General features: G+C 39.0%; 1 protein-coding gene across 1 annotated transcript; it reads right to left on the reverse strand.

Annotated features, from left to right (window-relative positions):
• Positions 1 to 666: 666 nt before the first annotated feature.
• Positions 667 to 14,123, reverse strand: LOC140277581 (uncharacterized). Its single transcript, XM_072372683.1, has 6 exons — positions 13,626 to 14,123; positions 6,956 to 7,380; positions 4,538 to 6,878; positions 2,111 to 2,938; positions 1,606 to 1,702; positions 667 to 1,454 (listed from the first exon to the last, which is right to left on the reverse strand). The coding sequence occupies exons 1-6, from the start codon at positions 13,973 to 13,975 to the stop codon at positions 1,248 to 1,250; spliced, it is 4,248 nt and encodes a 1,415-aa protein (XP_072228784.1). The 5' UTR covers positions 13,976 to 14,123; the 3' UTR covers positions 667 to 1,247.
• Positions 14,124 to 14,338: the final 215 nt, after the last annotated feature.

Raw genomic sequence — 14,338 nt, forward strand, 5'->3', positions numbered from 1 at the left:
AACTACAGCAAAAAAAAAAAAAAAAAAAACTCCTGTTACACTGGGCTCTTCTCTGCCTGAAGTTTCTTCTTTCTCACCTGTGGGAAGAAAATATGTCCACAATACATATATAGGTAGTTTCCCCCCACTTTTTTACTGTGCCTAATGGACACTTCAGTGAATCAGTTAATTGATTTGGTGTTTTTAATTTACATTTTTAACATAAAATAAGAAAAATCATGCTAAAAATAGTGTTTAAAGTAATTTAAGATTAATTGATATATTCAACTCATTAAATGTTAGAGTTTCCGTTGAAAATATATTGAAAAACTGTTATATCAATAAAGGCCATTTTCTCATACCTATATTCTAAAGTTGTTTTTTTTAAACAGAGGTTTGATTACATCTCCCTTAGTACCAGACTTGTATAACATTTAATTCCTGAAAACGTGACAAAAATATATCTTAATTTGCCAACTCTTCTCCCCTAAATTTATTGACTTATAAACTGAACATTAAGGAAGACATCACCTACATTTAAAAAAAAAAAAAAAAGAAAAACTATTTGTTTGTGGTTTCTGCTCTAAAACCAATGAGTCACTTAATCTGAAATGAAGGAGAACAGGATTTAATTCATATCATAGCCCTAAAAAAACCTCCCCTAAAAAACAAACAAACATGACAATCCTTAAATTTCTCATTTTAATTTAGCAATTTTAATAAAGCAGTTAAAGCAGTAACCTTTAGAATAGTGCAATTATTCAGTGTTTAGTGAGCAAATTAAAGTGCTTTTTGGAGTTAACAGAATCATGTAAACCACTGTCATTAGTAGAACAAAAGAAATCCAGAAAGTGCATAATCTGACTGTAGTATAAGGCTCTTTGTCACATAAAAAAAATGCATTTAGGTTTTTCCAGGAAACACACACACACACACAAGATGAGTTTGACATGATCATGAGTATCACATGAAAAATACATTTAATTTCCATCATCATTTATATAGATTCAATTTAAAGCGATATATTCAATCGAAAAGATGATAGCTGGAGCTATACAGCCTTTTAATCTTCATCCTTACTCTTTACTTTCCCAATGAGTCAAACCTGACCGTTTGACAGCTCCATAGACTGTTGATCAAATATTCCAGTACTCTTAATAAGCTCAACTAGTCTCTGAATGTGAAGTTTCTCATGAAGATGCGTAGTGAATAAAGTAAGAGCAAGGGGATCTGAACTGAACAACATGACTAAAGTGCAACGAATCCACTTAGGCAGCTTTCTTTAGAGAGCTTAATGACATGAGGATACTTGGCTGCTCTTCAATGACCCGCACCAGTAGGTTGTCGATGTACTGCTCCAGCTCCGATATCGTTTTATCTCTCTCAGAGAGCTGGCTCTCCTGTTTCAACACCAGAGAGATCAGTTCTTCCTGAGTCAGCTGGGAGTACGTTCCTGACATCCCACTATCAATAACCTGTGGTAGGACATACAGCATGTGCAACTTATCACAAGATTGCGCATTCAAACAATACCAGTCCTTGATAATCAAAGCTATCTACCTTAAATTATTTAAACCAAATTTTAAGGTTTTAGATGAAGAAAAAAAACAAATCTAGAAGAGATACCTTTGTTTTATCCTGGACTCCTTTGGGATCTTTCTCCCCTTTGACAACTAAGGCAGACTGCTGTTCAGGAGCATTAAGGGGTTTGACAGGTTGAAGCCTACAATGACAGAAGATAAAAGAATTATGTAAAATATTGATGATCAAAGAAAATTATGAACATGTCTAATTTTTTCTGTAGTAACCAGAAACCTATCGAGCAATTGGTACTCAAACTGATAACATAATTTGAAATATCCTCAAAGCTCACACACATATACCAACGTTACCAGATACAAGATAATACCTATGAACATAAATGATGAAACTATATAAACGGTGAAATATAGATAACAATGAATCATAAAAAGATTTTACACTAGAAATGTGCACCATCTTTTTTTTTTTTTCCTTCAAAAGAACTAACTCATATTATATGGAGCTAGTTGTGCATGATTTATATGAACAGACCGATGAGTTCATATCAATATTTTTTTTGCCTTTCTGTTGAGGGACTGAACCGTCTTACCTGCGTGAACTTGGAGGAGGCCCCTCCTCTCCCACACCTGCCACCACCATCATCTGCACCTCTGTCTGCTGTGACACTTGGTTTGGACTTTTCTGGAAATGCAAGCGACTTTTGGCTTCCACTTGTGGGTCACATGCATTGTTTGGTACAGTTGTGCCTGTATTACCTGTACCATGGCCTTCGTCATTCTTAGCAGGAGGTGGGGGGGCATGGGCTATCTTTGAGGATTTTACTTTTACTGGATTGGAAGCGTCTTTGTCAGCAGTTTGTGACAGAGCTGCAGGCCAGTGTACTGGTCCAGTATTACCAGAGACTGCTGTATCATCTTGATCTATGAGTTCATCGTCATCTTCATCACCTTCAAATGGATTCAAGCCATAAACAACTTGGACTTGTTTTGTCTCCGAGGCATCTCTGTGGGAAATTTTGCCAGATGATAAAGTTGTTTTGGATTCAGATGATGGCTCGTCGACAGAGGAAGGTCTTGACGGTGCAGGTCGTCTACTTTGTTTGGCTGTTGTTACTTTGATGCTACTGTTTTGCACTGAGCTTTGAGTGTTCTTTGAATCAAGGGAAGACTTACTCTGTAGAGTTATCGTTTGCACCGAGCGCTGAGGAAGAACACTGACAGTTTTGACGTCTTTGGTTTGCTTGTTCATTTGTGACAGTCTTTCTGTAGACACATTGTGCTCCTTATGTCTTGGTTTTTCAGCTTGATTCTTTCCAGGAGGCAGAGGAGCTGGTCTTTTCTCCCGCTGAGTAGTATTCGGGTCCTTTTCATTAGTGGTAGTGGTCATGCTCCCGACGAGTGACACAGACAACTGACATCTGTAAATCAGACAGAGTACTTGACATCTGGGCATACTTAAGAGGAGCTTGACTCTTAAGTCAAAATACTAAGGCAAGAAAACAAAAATCATACACAAGAACTAAAAGGACATGTGGTGATGTTGAGATGTATATGAATGTAAGAAAAATTGTAATACTAATGAAAGAGTTACAAAATTACCAAACAAATCTCATCCTGAGCTCTCTGTAAAACTACCTTCACTATAAAGTGCACAGTAATGATCCAGAATGTGTATCATTCTCACTTCTTACTCACTTGATACCTGACACAATGAGGTAAGCCTGAGTAATGACCCCAGTCCTCCAGCCCATTTAGTATGCTCACAGAAACAGACAAACACACACACAGAGCTATGCAATTTTCATGCTGGTGTCAGTTTTCTGTTGCATTTAAAATACAAGTGTGGGGGAGAACTGTTAGGGAGTTAGGACAGATTAAAAAAAAAGATTAAAAAACATTCAGATAGCGCTTTGTACATATGTAAATTATCCCTCGTATCATTTTCATCAAGAATTCAAATTTCGCTGGCCTTAGGCTGATAACTGCAGTAAGTTCATTTTAAGCATATCCTCTTTAGCCCAGCATTCACATTATAGTTACTTAAGGCTTTCAAATGTCAATCCTCTGACATTTCATCTAGCGCTACCAGCAGGCCAAATTTTCACTGTTCAGGTCAAATATTTCAAGATCCACCGGATTTGTCGACACAAGCTTTTATACAGTCAAAAAATTTTTATTAAATCCTGTTGTGAGACGAGCATTTTGATATCTCCAATTCTTTGTCATTCATAACTACTCTTGGTACATTCCGTCCCTTCTCAACTGTAGATGCCATTCAGCACACCGACATGCTGAAGTAAACTTAAAAGTAAGGTGTCCAAGATCTGCAATGCGTTTGAGCCCCTCGAACAGGCCAAAACTAACTTTTTCTCTGGGATTTTAGCTGCGTGGTCAAATGTGTAACTTGGTTAGAGATCTTCTTTTGACTCTAGAAGCATGGCTATGTGTCAATTTGTGTCTTTAGCAGTACAGTTTGTAGTCTTTCTTTGACGTTAGTGGTGTACTGGACTCTCTTTAGCTACAGTATGTAGCTTGCTACATTTCTCTGATTTTAGCATATACTGTAGTTACTTGTATTTCTGACTTTAGCAGTGCAGGTATGATGTTAACCTCAAACAGAGTCTATTAGGTAGTGACATAACTGCAAAACATTTTGGGAAGATAGTAAAATGCTTTTGCTCGTCTTTAAAGAAAGAGAAAAAAAACCTCAAAACTATTGATGGATGTTTATACCTTTATAGTGATTAATGTAATGTAATGTGATGTTGCTTTTTTCAATAAATCTTTTAATAATAATTAAATATATCTTGTAAGGTCACTATGGTAACTGTTAGTGTGTTATAAAGAAAATATAAACATCTTCAAGTAGCAAATATCCGAAAAGGTATGTGGGATAAAATGTGTTTTTTGAGGAATGGTTACTATACTTAAAGTATATATCTTCATGTTTCCATTGAACAAACTCATAACGTAACATAATATCAATTATCTGTGTGGTGTGTATGATTTGAACCCACCTTTGCTGAACAGTTTCCTCCTCAATTGTGTGGCTGTGAGGTACAGAGGGAGACTTGGAAATTTCCTCAGAGGAATTATATGAAATGTCTTCATCAAATGGATTTGTAGAAGTGATACATTTGTTCCCTGCAACTCTCTCCTCATTGGTTCTACTTTCCCTCTTAGTCTGTTCCTCTGCTTCTCTTGTTAAATTCTCTTTCCCCTGCTTGCTTGCTTCCTTTCCTTTCCTCTCTTTCCTGTCTCTCTCCTCTCCCCTAACTCCATCTTCTCCCTCAATCCTCTTTTCTTGATCTTGTGGTCTTTTTGTTTCCACAGCTAACCTCTGCGTTTTATCTCTTTCCTGTCTAGCCCTCTCCTCTTCCTTCTCCTTTCTAATAATTTCCTGCTCCTCCTTCTTAATTCTTTCCTCTTCCTCTTTTCTTCTCTTCTCTTGTCTCACTTTCTCTTCTTCCAATCTCTGAAGTTCTTCCTTTTCTTTCCTAACCCTCTCCTCTTCTTCTTGTCTCATTTCTTCCTCTTTCCTCATCCTTTCCTCTTCCTCCCTTTTAAGTTTCTCTTCTTCAGCCTTTCTTTTAATTTCTTCCTCTTTCCTCATCCTTTCCTCTTCCTGCCTTTTAAGTTTCTCTTCTTTAGCCATTCTTTTCATTTCTTCCTCTTTCCTCATCTTTTCCTCTTCCTCCCTTTTAAGTTTCTCTTCTTCAGCCTTTCTTTTAATTTCTTCCTCTTTCCTCATCCTTTCCTCTTCCTGCCTTTTAAATTTCTCTTCTTCAACCTTTCTTTTCATTTCTTCCTCTTTCCTCATCTTTTCCTCTTCCTCCCTTTTAAGCTTCTCTTCTTCAACCTTTCTTTTCATTTCTTCCTCTTTCCTCATCTTTTCCTCTTCCTCCCATTTAAGCTTCTCTTCTTCAACCTTTCTTTTCATTTCTTCCTCTTTCCTCATCTTTTCCTCTTCCTCCCTTTTAAGCTTCTCTTCTTCAGCCTTTCTTTTCATTTCTTCCTCTTTCCTCATCTTTTCCTCTTCCTCCCTTTTAAGCTTCTCTTCTTCAGCCTTTCTTCTCTCTTCTTCCTGTTTCAGCTTCTCCTTAGCCAACCTCTCCAGCTCCTCTTGTTGTCTCCTTAGCATCTCCTCCTCTTTTCTCATTTCTTCCTCTTTCCCAATCCTTTCCTCTTCCTCTCTTTGACTTTTTTCTTGCTCAACTTTCCTCCTTTCTTGGTCCTCTAGTCTCCTCTTTTCTTCAAGCTCCTGTCTCTTAGTATTCCTTTCCTCCTCCTCTTTCCTTTTCATCTCTTCCTCCATCCTCATTTTTTCCTCAAGTTTCTTGTCTGCCTCAATCCTTTCTCTCTCTTCCATAAGTTTAATTTCTTTTGTCTTTCTCTCATATTCTTCCTTTTCTTTTCTCAACCTCTCTTCTTCCAGCGTCTTCATTTCTTCTCTCCTAAGCCTCTCTTCTTCCTCCCTTTTCCTCATCTTATCTGCTTCCTGTTTTCTCACCACCGCCTCCTCTGCCTCTTTAGCTCTCTCTTCCTCCTTCCTCCGTTGCTCTTCTTCCTTTCTAACTTTCTCCTCTTCAATTCTCCTTTCTTCTTCTTCTTTCAGTCTCCTCTTTTCTTCTGCTAATTTACACTCTTCCTCTTTCCTTCTCTCTGCAGCTCTCTCCTCTTCTTGTCTCCTTTTCTCTTCTTCTCTCCTAACTCTTTCTTCTTCTTCCTCTCTATGCCTCTGTTCTTCCTCCTCAAGTTTCTGCCTCTCTTGTTCCTCTAGTCTCCTCCTTTCTTCTGATAATCTTTGCTGCTCTTCTTCCTCTCTCTTAAGTCTCTCTTCTCTAGTTCTTTCTTCATATTTCCTAATCCTTTCCTCCTCCTCCCTTTTAGCTTTCTCTTCAAGCTTCCTTCTCTCTTCTTCCTCTTGTCTCAACTTCTGCTTAGCTAACTTTTCAAGTTCCTCTTGATTCCCAAGAGTTTCCTCTTCCTCTATTCCCCCATGTTCTTCCATACCGGTCCTTTCCTCTTTTTCCTTTTTTGATCCATCAACATTATCTTTCGCTTCCTCTTCCTCTTCCTCCTCCATCCAGGGCGAGTACTGTCTCACTGCCCTTAATGAATTCACACATGGTGGAGAGTTTTCGGGGACGTCCTCCATTGATCCATGGCCTGAACTGGCCATGAAATTGGAGCTGACACGTGAGGACCGAGGCTGAGGCTCGTCGCAGTATATATGGCTGCCATTGATGCACAAGTTACTCTGCTCTACAGGAGCCTGTTTTTGATGGCCAGAGGATGAATCTTTGCTGTCTGAGCTACTGGAGCGTTTGTGTATCATGAACTTGAACTTCTTTTTACCTGTAAAGTACATGATAAAATCAACATGCATGTAATGACACAGAAAAGCGATAATGGTTATAAAGAAAATGACTGACCCTCAGAGGAGTCCACATTCAGACCAGATGACTGGCTGCCACTTAGAGAGGAGTTCTTTGCAGGCAGGACAGACATAGACTGAGACATGTTTCTCTGCAGGTTGGATTTGTGAGAAAACAAGGACTTCATCTTAAGTTTCTTTGATTTTCCATCCTTGCTTGCTGCCTCACCATCTCCATTTGCCTCATCCTCGCTGTCTGTCAGAATCTGAGAGAAGGATGGCACTATGCTAGATGCAGAGTCCGATTCCTTTTTCTTGCCACGAACTTTGTCCTTGAACTTGCCAAGGCGAGAACGAGATTTTCCAGCAGCAGAGAGGTCAAACATGCTGGCAGTCATGTTGTTTCTCATGAACTGGATGTCCACAAGCACTTCTCCTCGGTCTTTGTCTGGCTTGCCACTCTTGTCCAATAACTTAAACCATCTGTTAAAGAGAGGCACACTATGAGACAGAGGCAGAAGAGAGAGGTAGTGTCTTCTAACAGCCCCTGTCCTAACTTTTAAAACGTTTTTCTGCCATCAAATTCCAAATAACATTTTTCATGAAATAGTAAAAAGTCCCACTTTAAACATTCAACATGTTTTCTGTGTTCCATGGTAAATACAACATTGGAAAATAACTTCCACAGCAGACCAGCATCTTTGGAGTTGGAGTTGTACAGTCATTTAGGTTCATTTATAGCATCCAGGTCACTGTCTTAGTGGAAACTGTGAACCATTCCAGCGCAAATGGAAAGTGACTCAGTGGCAGCCTGGATGTTTTAGTAAAGCGTTGGATGATTTAAATAAACAGTCCTGTCTGTTGTAGCTTCTGACATGGAGTTCATGAATGCTTGTATTTAACAGTTAACAGTCTTTATTCATTTTGTTCCATCTATCCTTCATTTCTCACAGTGCAGCTGATTCTCACCTAATAAAGGTTTTCCACCCTGATAGGTCTCACATTTACACTTAACAGGCTTTCTGTTTATGACACATTATGCTACATGACAAGGCTGTATGTTCCAGACATTTAACATTGCAGATGGTAACTAAGTCCTTAAAAAGGGTATCTTTCTTAATTAAGATATTAGCCTTTACTTCTCACAGAACCTAAACAACCAATCTCTCACTAACCCCATCTTCATCTTTAAAGAAACCGTAGCTAGGTACCACACAGTATTAATGCCAGTTAACGGTCGAGCAGTGTCCACATGTCCTTGGATAAACCAAAGCATTCATAGGAGATATCAGCCGGATGATAATTTTACAAGGACCACCTGAAGTCAAAGTTTCACATCCAAATATAGAAAATCATTAGTGGACGTAGATAGATGCCCACTGTGACCTGAGAGCATCAACTTTGCACTGCACTGTACCTGAGCCATTATTCTGCACTGACCAAAAAGTCCCAGAATGAGCAGGAAGAAAGTAAGAAGGGGGCACTTTTTATGACCAGTCAGCATAAAAAGTGCCCATCAGGCAGAAATCTGAGGTCAGCTCACCACTGAGAAAACAACCGAGACTGAAATCTAGATTCCAGAGGAAATAAGGAAGGGGCGCTGTGTGCTTTTTGTGAAGAGCATGAACTGAGTTGTGGCTGCAGGCTTTTGTGCTTGTTCTTTTGTTATGCCTTACACATGATTGCCTAAATATGTTTTCTGTGCAGGTGAATTTATATGGCATACACAATAGCCATGCCTTCAGTTTACAAAAACTAGCTCCTCGAGATGTCACCAACATAAAATGATTGAATAAAGGGCCCTCCTCTACTGTCCTGAGAAAGTTATGGGTTGAGATTCCTCCTCCTCCTCCATCAGGAATGCTTCAGCTATGTGGCACAAACAAATTAAGAAGGGAAGTCGCCTTTTCCTGGAATTTGCAAACTGACTGAATGCTGTCACAACCCCCCCTGCCTTCCTTGCTGATGAGTAACAGGAAGTGATTTGCAAATTTCAGACCTTGACATACTAAATATACCACTGCAAGGCTTTTATGATTTGCCTAATGAATGTCCTTCACAAAAAAATGCTGCCAGACAGATTATACATTAATTCATCATACATGTGTAGACAGTGTTCAGTTGTTTTAAGTTTCCACACAGCAATATATTTATGTGTGGTATAAATGATGAAAAAGATTATTTCATTTAACCCCACTCTGATGTCAATATATGTTTTTCTACATAGTCAGTGATTATTCTGGTTCACCAGTAAGTGAAGATACCAACATGAATATGAAACAAAAACATTTTGAGAAAGGTTAGTGTATTTTTCCCCATTTTGTACAATTTTACAGTGAAAAAATAAAAATAATTAAATAGATAAAAATGAAAAACAAAATCAAAGAAGCACCATGAAAATGTTTAGGCAACCTAAGACATTTGCGCTTTAATTGACCTGAGTTAGCATGTTGAGGATATGACTCACAAGAAATGATTCACGGTCATTGTTAGGAAAGATGCATATTTCAAAACTTGATAAACTCACTGTGGAAACCTTGTTAATAAGCTCCATTAGGTCCTTAAAGCAGCTGCTTAGGACTGTGAAAATTAAAACAACATTCACAGAGCAGGAGAAGACCATTAAAGAACTTTCTAAAAGAGACAGCAGACTCTGATCTGTTCTACTGTGCAGCCAAATCTGCACCTTCATAGAAGAATAAAACATTTTCTGTATCCACAACACAAATGTCAGGCATTTGCATAAGATTATATAAACAAGTGATGCATTTTGGAAACAAGTACTGCAGAATGATTATGTTAAAATATAACTTTTTGGTTGTGTTGAACAAAGATGTTTTGGAGCGAAAATAGTGAAGAAAGTGTATGAAGAGAAAATCCATCCCATTAAGCACAAAGATGGATTAATCATGATTAGGAGGTCTGCTGCAGCCAGTAGCACAGTGAACATTCATTGGCAGAGGCAAAAATTATTAAATTAAATACCACCAAATTCTGAGAGCAAACATCTCACCATCTGTCAATTTAAAAAAAAAACAAACAAACAAAAAAGCCTAAGAGGGTAAATTTGGTTTAAACATTCACGTATTGAAGCTTAACATAATCTTTTAATCTATAATATAAGAGCAAGTTGCAACGGCCCAGCAGTCCCTGACTTAAACACTGTGAAATCTGGACAGAAAGCAGAATGGCAATACATAGAAATATAAGATAGAAATACAAGCAATATATCCAGAGGCTTTTTGCATGGTGTACGGATGAAAATACCCAAAGAAAAGAAAACAAAAAACACATTAACAAGCTGTGATATCTGCAAAATTTTGTCCAAACCTTTGCTTCAGGGTATTCCATTTGTTTATTTGAATTCATTAAAGACATAAATGATATGAGAATATAGCAAGTTCAACGTACCAGTAGCATAACAATATTTTGATAGTACAATATAACTTTAGCACACATCTCAAAATACTGCATTATCAGCCACACAAACAAAAACAAAAAAAAAAAGAGAAGAAGTAAGTTCCTGCAGTTAAATCAGAGGGGAAGTTGCAAAAGTGTTTGGGCGTCAACTGGCTTCAGTACGCATCACTGTGCATAATGCAGAATTAAACTGGCCTTCACTTAACGCTTCAGTAAAGACTATGCTGTTGAACTAATCTTACACTTCTATGAGTAGTAGAAATAGAAAACGTACTGCTCTGACAAACAGACAATTCCACAGGATGATAACGGATGACTCAACATTTTGCCAATATGCATATCCCACTTTCTACAGACACGCACACATCCTTCCTTGTGTTGCCTGAACTGCTGATAACACAATGCCCTCAGTGGCTCAAGCCTTTCTTATCACAGAATGCAGCAGAGAGTGGGAGAACAGCTGAATAAGTAAAACAACTTGACAGTTATAATGTCCAAGGATGAAAACTATCTAAAGCTTATCGTAATGAGTCACAGAAGCCAAAATTAAGGGCAGTTGCAAGTAGCAGCCAGGGAGAAACTGAAGGGTATCCTTTTTCCACTGGTGTAGTAGTGGTGGAGCTTTTATTAAGATATACCCGTTATTTACAGTGCTGTTGCATTAAAAGCAGCTAAATAAAGTAAGTTCATTGTCAGAAATTACTCTTGTATGCCTTTATATTTGTTCATTTTTCCCCCAAAAGACAGTATGACATCACAAATGATATCATGAATGACAGCTGGTCTCATTTTAGTTGCTTCAGATTCAGTGTGTTTTTGTCACACCTCCACAAGCAAGTATAAAAAGAGGCCTGCATTTATTCATTTTTCTATTTCAAGAAAGACTGTCTACAAGGGAAAAACTATGACTGGCTTACATCGATACATTGGCTGCCTGAATTATCTTTTTATCCTTAACATAACTAAGAGATCAAACGTCATTAAAGATCTGGAACAAAACACAAAGGGGAGGTGCTCTGAAAAACTGACATTTTAGCATGAAAACTCCATTTATTCAGCAAGTTGAAAGGAGGCAGTCAGAAGCTACAGCATGAGTATTGCTGTGCCTTGTTGACAGAGTTTTTCCGTCAGTAATCATGACCCAATGATTTTTTTTTCTTCAAAACTTTTTAAAAGCTAAAAAGGAAAAAAAAAACAAAAAAAACTTACGAATGGAAAACTGTCATGTCACAGCTGCATGACAGAAGTGTCTTTTTAAGCAGCACATGTTAAAGTTGGCAAACTGATTGCTTCACAGGGTTAAAAAAAAAAACAAAAAAAAAAACATCTCAAAACAGTTAAGTGGTTGTTCTGGCAGAAGAGACACGTGTACCTCTGTTTGTCAAGGCTCAGTACAACCGCAGTGCTTTCGCTCTGGAAAACTGACCTTGCTTTCTCTGTTGCCATCACTGTTTGTTTTTAATCGATAAAACTGTCAGGAATGTGAGGGAAAAAAGCTGGACTGAAACTTCAGTGGCAATGTGCATTCACTGAACTCACAGAAAGATCAACATTGCCATTTCTTAACTCTAGCTTCTGATTTTACAAATAAAAAAAAAAGACTGCGAATAAATGGCTTGGTGCAGGGACTGTAAAAGTATGAAAATTCCTCCAGCTTAGGTCAAGGGAAATTTCTTCCTGAATTCTAAATGGCAGGTTACACAAAAGGCCAACCATTTATTGCAAAAATCAAAATCATGCCCGATTAAATGTGCAACACAGAGCTAGAGATCTGAAGCTTAGATCAGACTTCTATAACATCCTCTTTTCAGTGGAGAATAATGCCCGACATCAACCAAACCTGAGAAGCAGCCAGAGCTGTGTGACAAGGTGTTTTTTCGAGTGAGTCTGAATCATTTGGCTCATTTCATGCTCTCAAATGTAATTTTAGTCAAAAACAGTTGTTCTACGTGTTGACTGCATGCCCTAATTTAAGGATGTTTGCCCCCATATGAAATAAAAAAAAAAAAAAACAAATCTATGCAGTTTTATGAGGAACAAAAAAAAAAAAAAAAAGAAAAGAAAAAAACAATATGAGACGAGTGAACCGTGAAAATCAAGCCTTGGTGTGCATGCGATGACTTCACACAGAGTGGACAGACATAAACAAGTGGGAAGTTAAGAACAATGAAGAATGTGTGTGTGGGTGTGTGTCTTTGTGTGCATTTAGACAAACAGGCTGTTAGTGCACACTGCTTTTGGATAATGCTAATCACACTGCGAGGGATTAAAATACTCTGTAGCAGCTTAGCGCACGGAAATATTTCTTACAGAGTAACAGAAATGTGATGGATGGATTTGTCCTGAATTTTTCTTCTGAAAAGGCATAGACAATTCATCGTTAGTGAAATTACAGTTCTAGCTAGGCCTGTGAAACCTAATCATTGCTATTTTTGTAAAGAAAAAGAAAAGGTGTGAATTGTTTAGTACAATTACCGGGTTTGCTTATGTGCATATAGAGCTTGGGAAGAACTTGGAGTTCAATCAACCATCTTTAATACTGTACAAATGTGAGGTGAAATGAAGTTTGGATGATCTCAGGTGAATTTCTCTCTTCTCGACAAGTTCAGTCAATGAAAGTGAATCTTTTAACCCAGTGCATTCATTTGCCTGAATAAGTAGTGCCGCTTGGCATCCTTGAGGGCTGCTGCCAAGGAAACAAATCCCTTAAGCTGCACCGGTGCGAGTGGGCAGCATTCATAAGTCAAACCCACCAGAACGGGTCTGTGCAGGGATGCATGGCTGAGTGTGCTCTAACAGCTCACATCACCACAGTAAAGGTGCAAATAAACAATACTCACTTCCAAAGAGATCTTTCAAGTACAGAAGACATAGAAGAACACATTCACACAACAACAATGCATTATCCACAGGTTTCATAAATGCTGAACAATTTGATAACATTGCTGACATTTTAATATGGATAATGGAGTTTTGCTCTGAGAGACCAGAACTTGCAGAAGTTGTTCGCCTGTGGCGCAGATGAAAATCACAGCAACTCACGCTTCATTGTGCCTCACACATTCAACCCATTTTCTTATGAGGAGAAGCCAACATTTACTTTAAACAAACCTCTTTCTGTTCACTTGTCCTTCTTCAGGGTGATCAGAAGGCCAGGGCAGGATTAAAACACCTTCTAATGTTCTTCAGCAGAGTACTTAATTTAGGATTGTACTTTTGGTTCAAATGGAGCTGTTTGAGCTAATTTGAAAGGAAATTTTTCATTCTCAGTTTATTACATTGTTCAGTTCACCTTTGGGTGCACTTACTCAGTCTTGTTGCGGGTTCTGTCCTCATTGAGCTGCGGCAGGTTGATGACAGCCTGCCCCAGCAGCTTGTCTGGGCCCACAAGCGCCCGGTGCAGGACGTGGACATGCAGCGTGCTGCGCTCCTTGCCGCCTCCTCCCTGCAGCAGTGGCGGCAGGTCGAAGGTGGCCTCCTCCTTCCACACCGGAGCAACGCTCTTCTCCACCACTGAGGTCTGATACTTCTCCTTACCCACTTGCATGACTGCGTATGCATCGTTGGTGCCGCTTTTCCCCTTTATCCTAAGGCCTCTGGCTTGAAGTACCGTTACCTGGACGCTTGTGGGACACCACTGCTGATCCGCCAAGGACATGCTGACACTAACTGTTGCTGGATCAACGCCGTTGAGGAATTAAATCCCAGAACAAAACACGGTACGGTCTGTTATCGGTTCACCAAGACTGTACAGGAGAGCGGAAAAGTTTGCTCAGGAGCTTCGCTGAACTTCAGGAACCAGCTGACTGGGCGTGGTCAGACCGAGAGGGGGCCTTGGTTTAGATGTGTCACCCCCCCCAGATTGACAGGCGTTTAGGTGACTTCTGAGACGTACTTGCCACGTAGTGGTGTGTTCATTCACACCACTCTACTCAATTACTGGAGGCAACTAACCACACCTGAGCTTTGTTGATACCTGCCAATGTGCATCAGCGTTATGTCTCATCAGCTCATTTGGAAA

This window comes from Leuresthes tenuis, unplaced genomic scaffold, assembly GCF_036924035.1.
Source record: "Leuresthes tenuis unplaced genomic scaffold, fLeuTen1.0.hap1 SCAF_19, whole genome shotgun sequence".
Classification (NCBI taxonomy): Eukaryota; Metazoa; Chordata; class Actinopteri; order Atheriniformes; family Atherinopsidae; genus Leuresthes; species Leuresthes tenuis.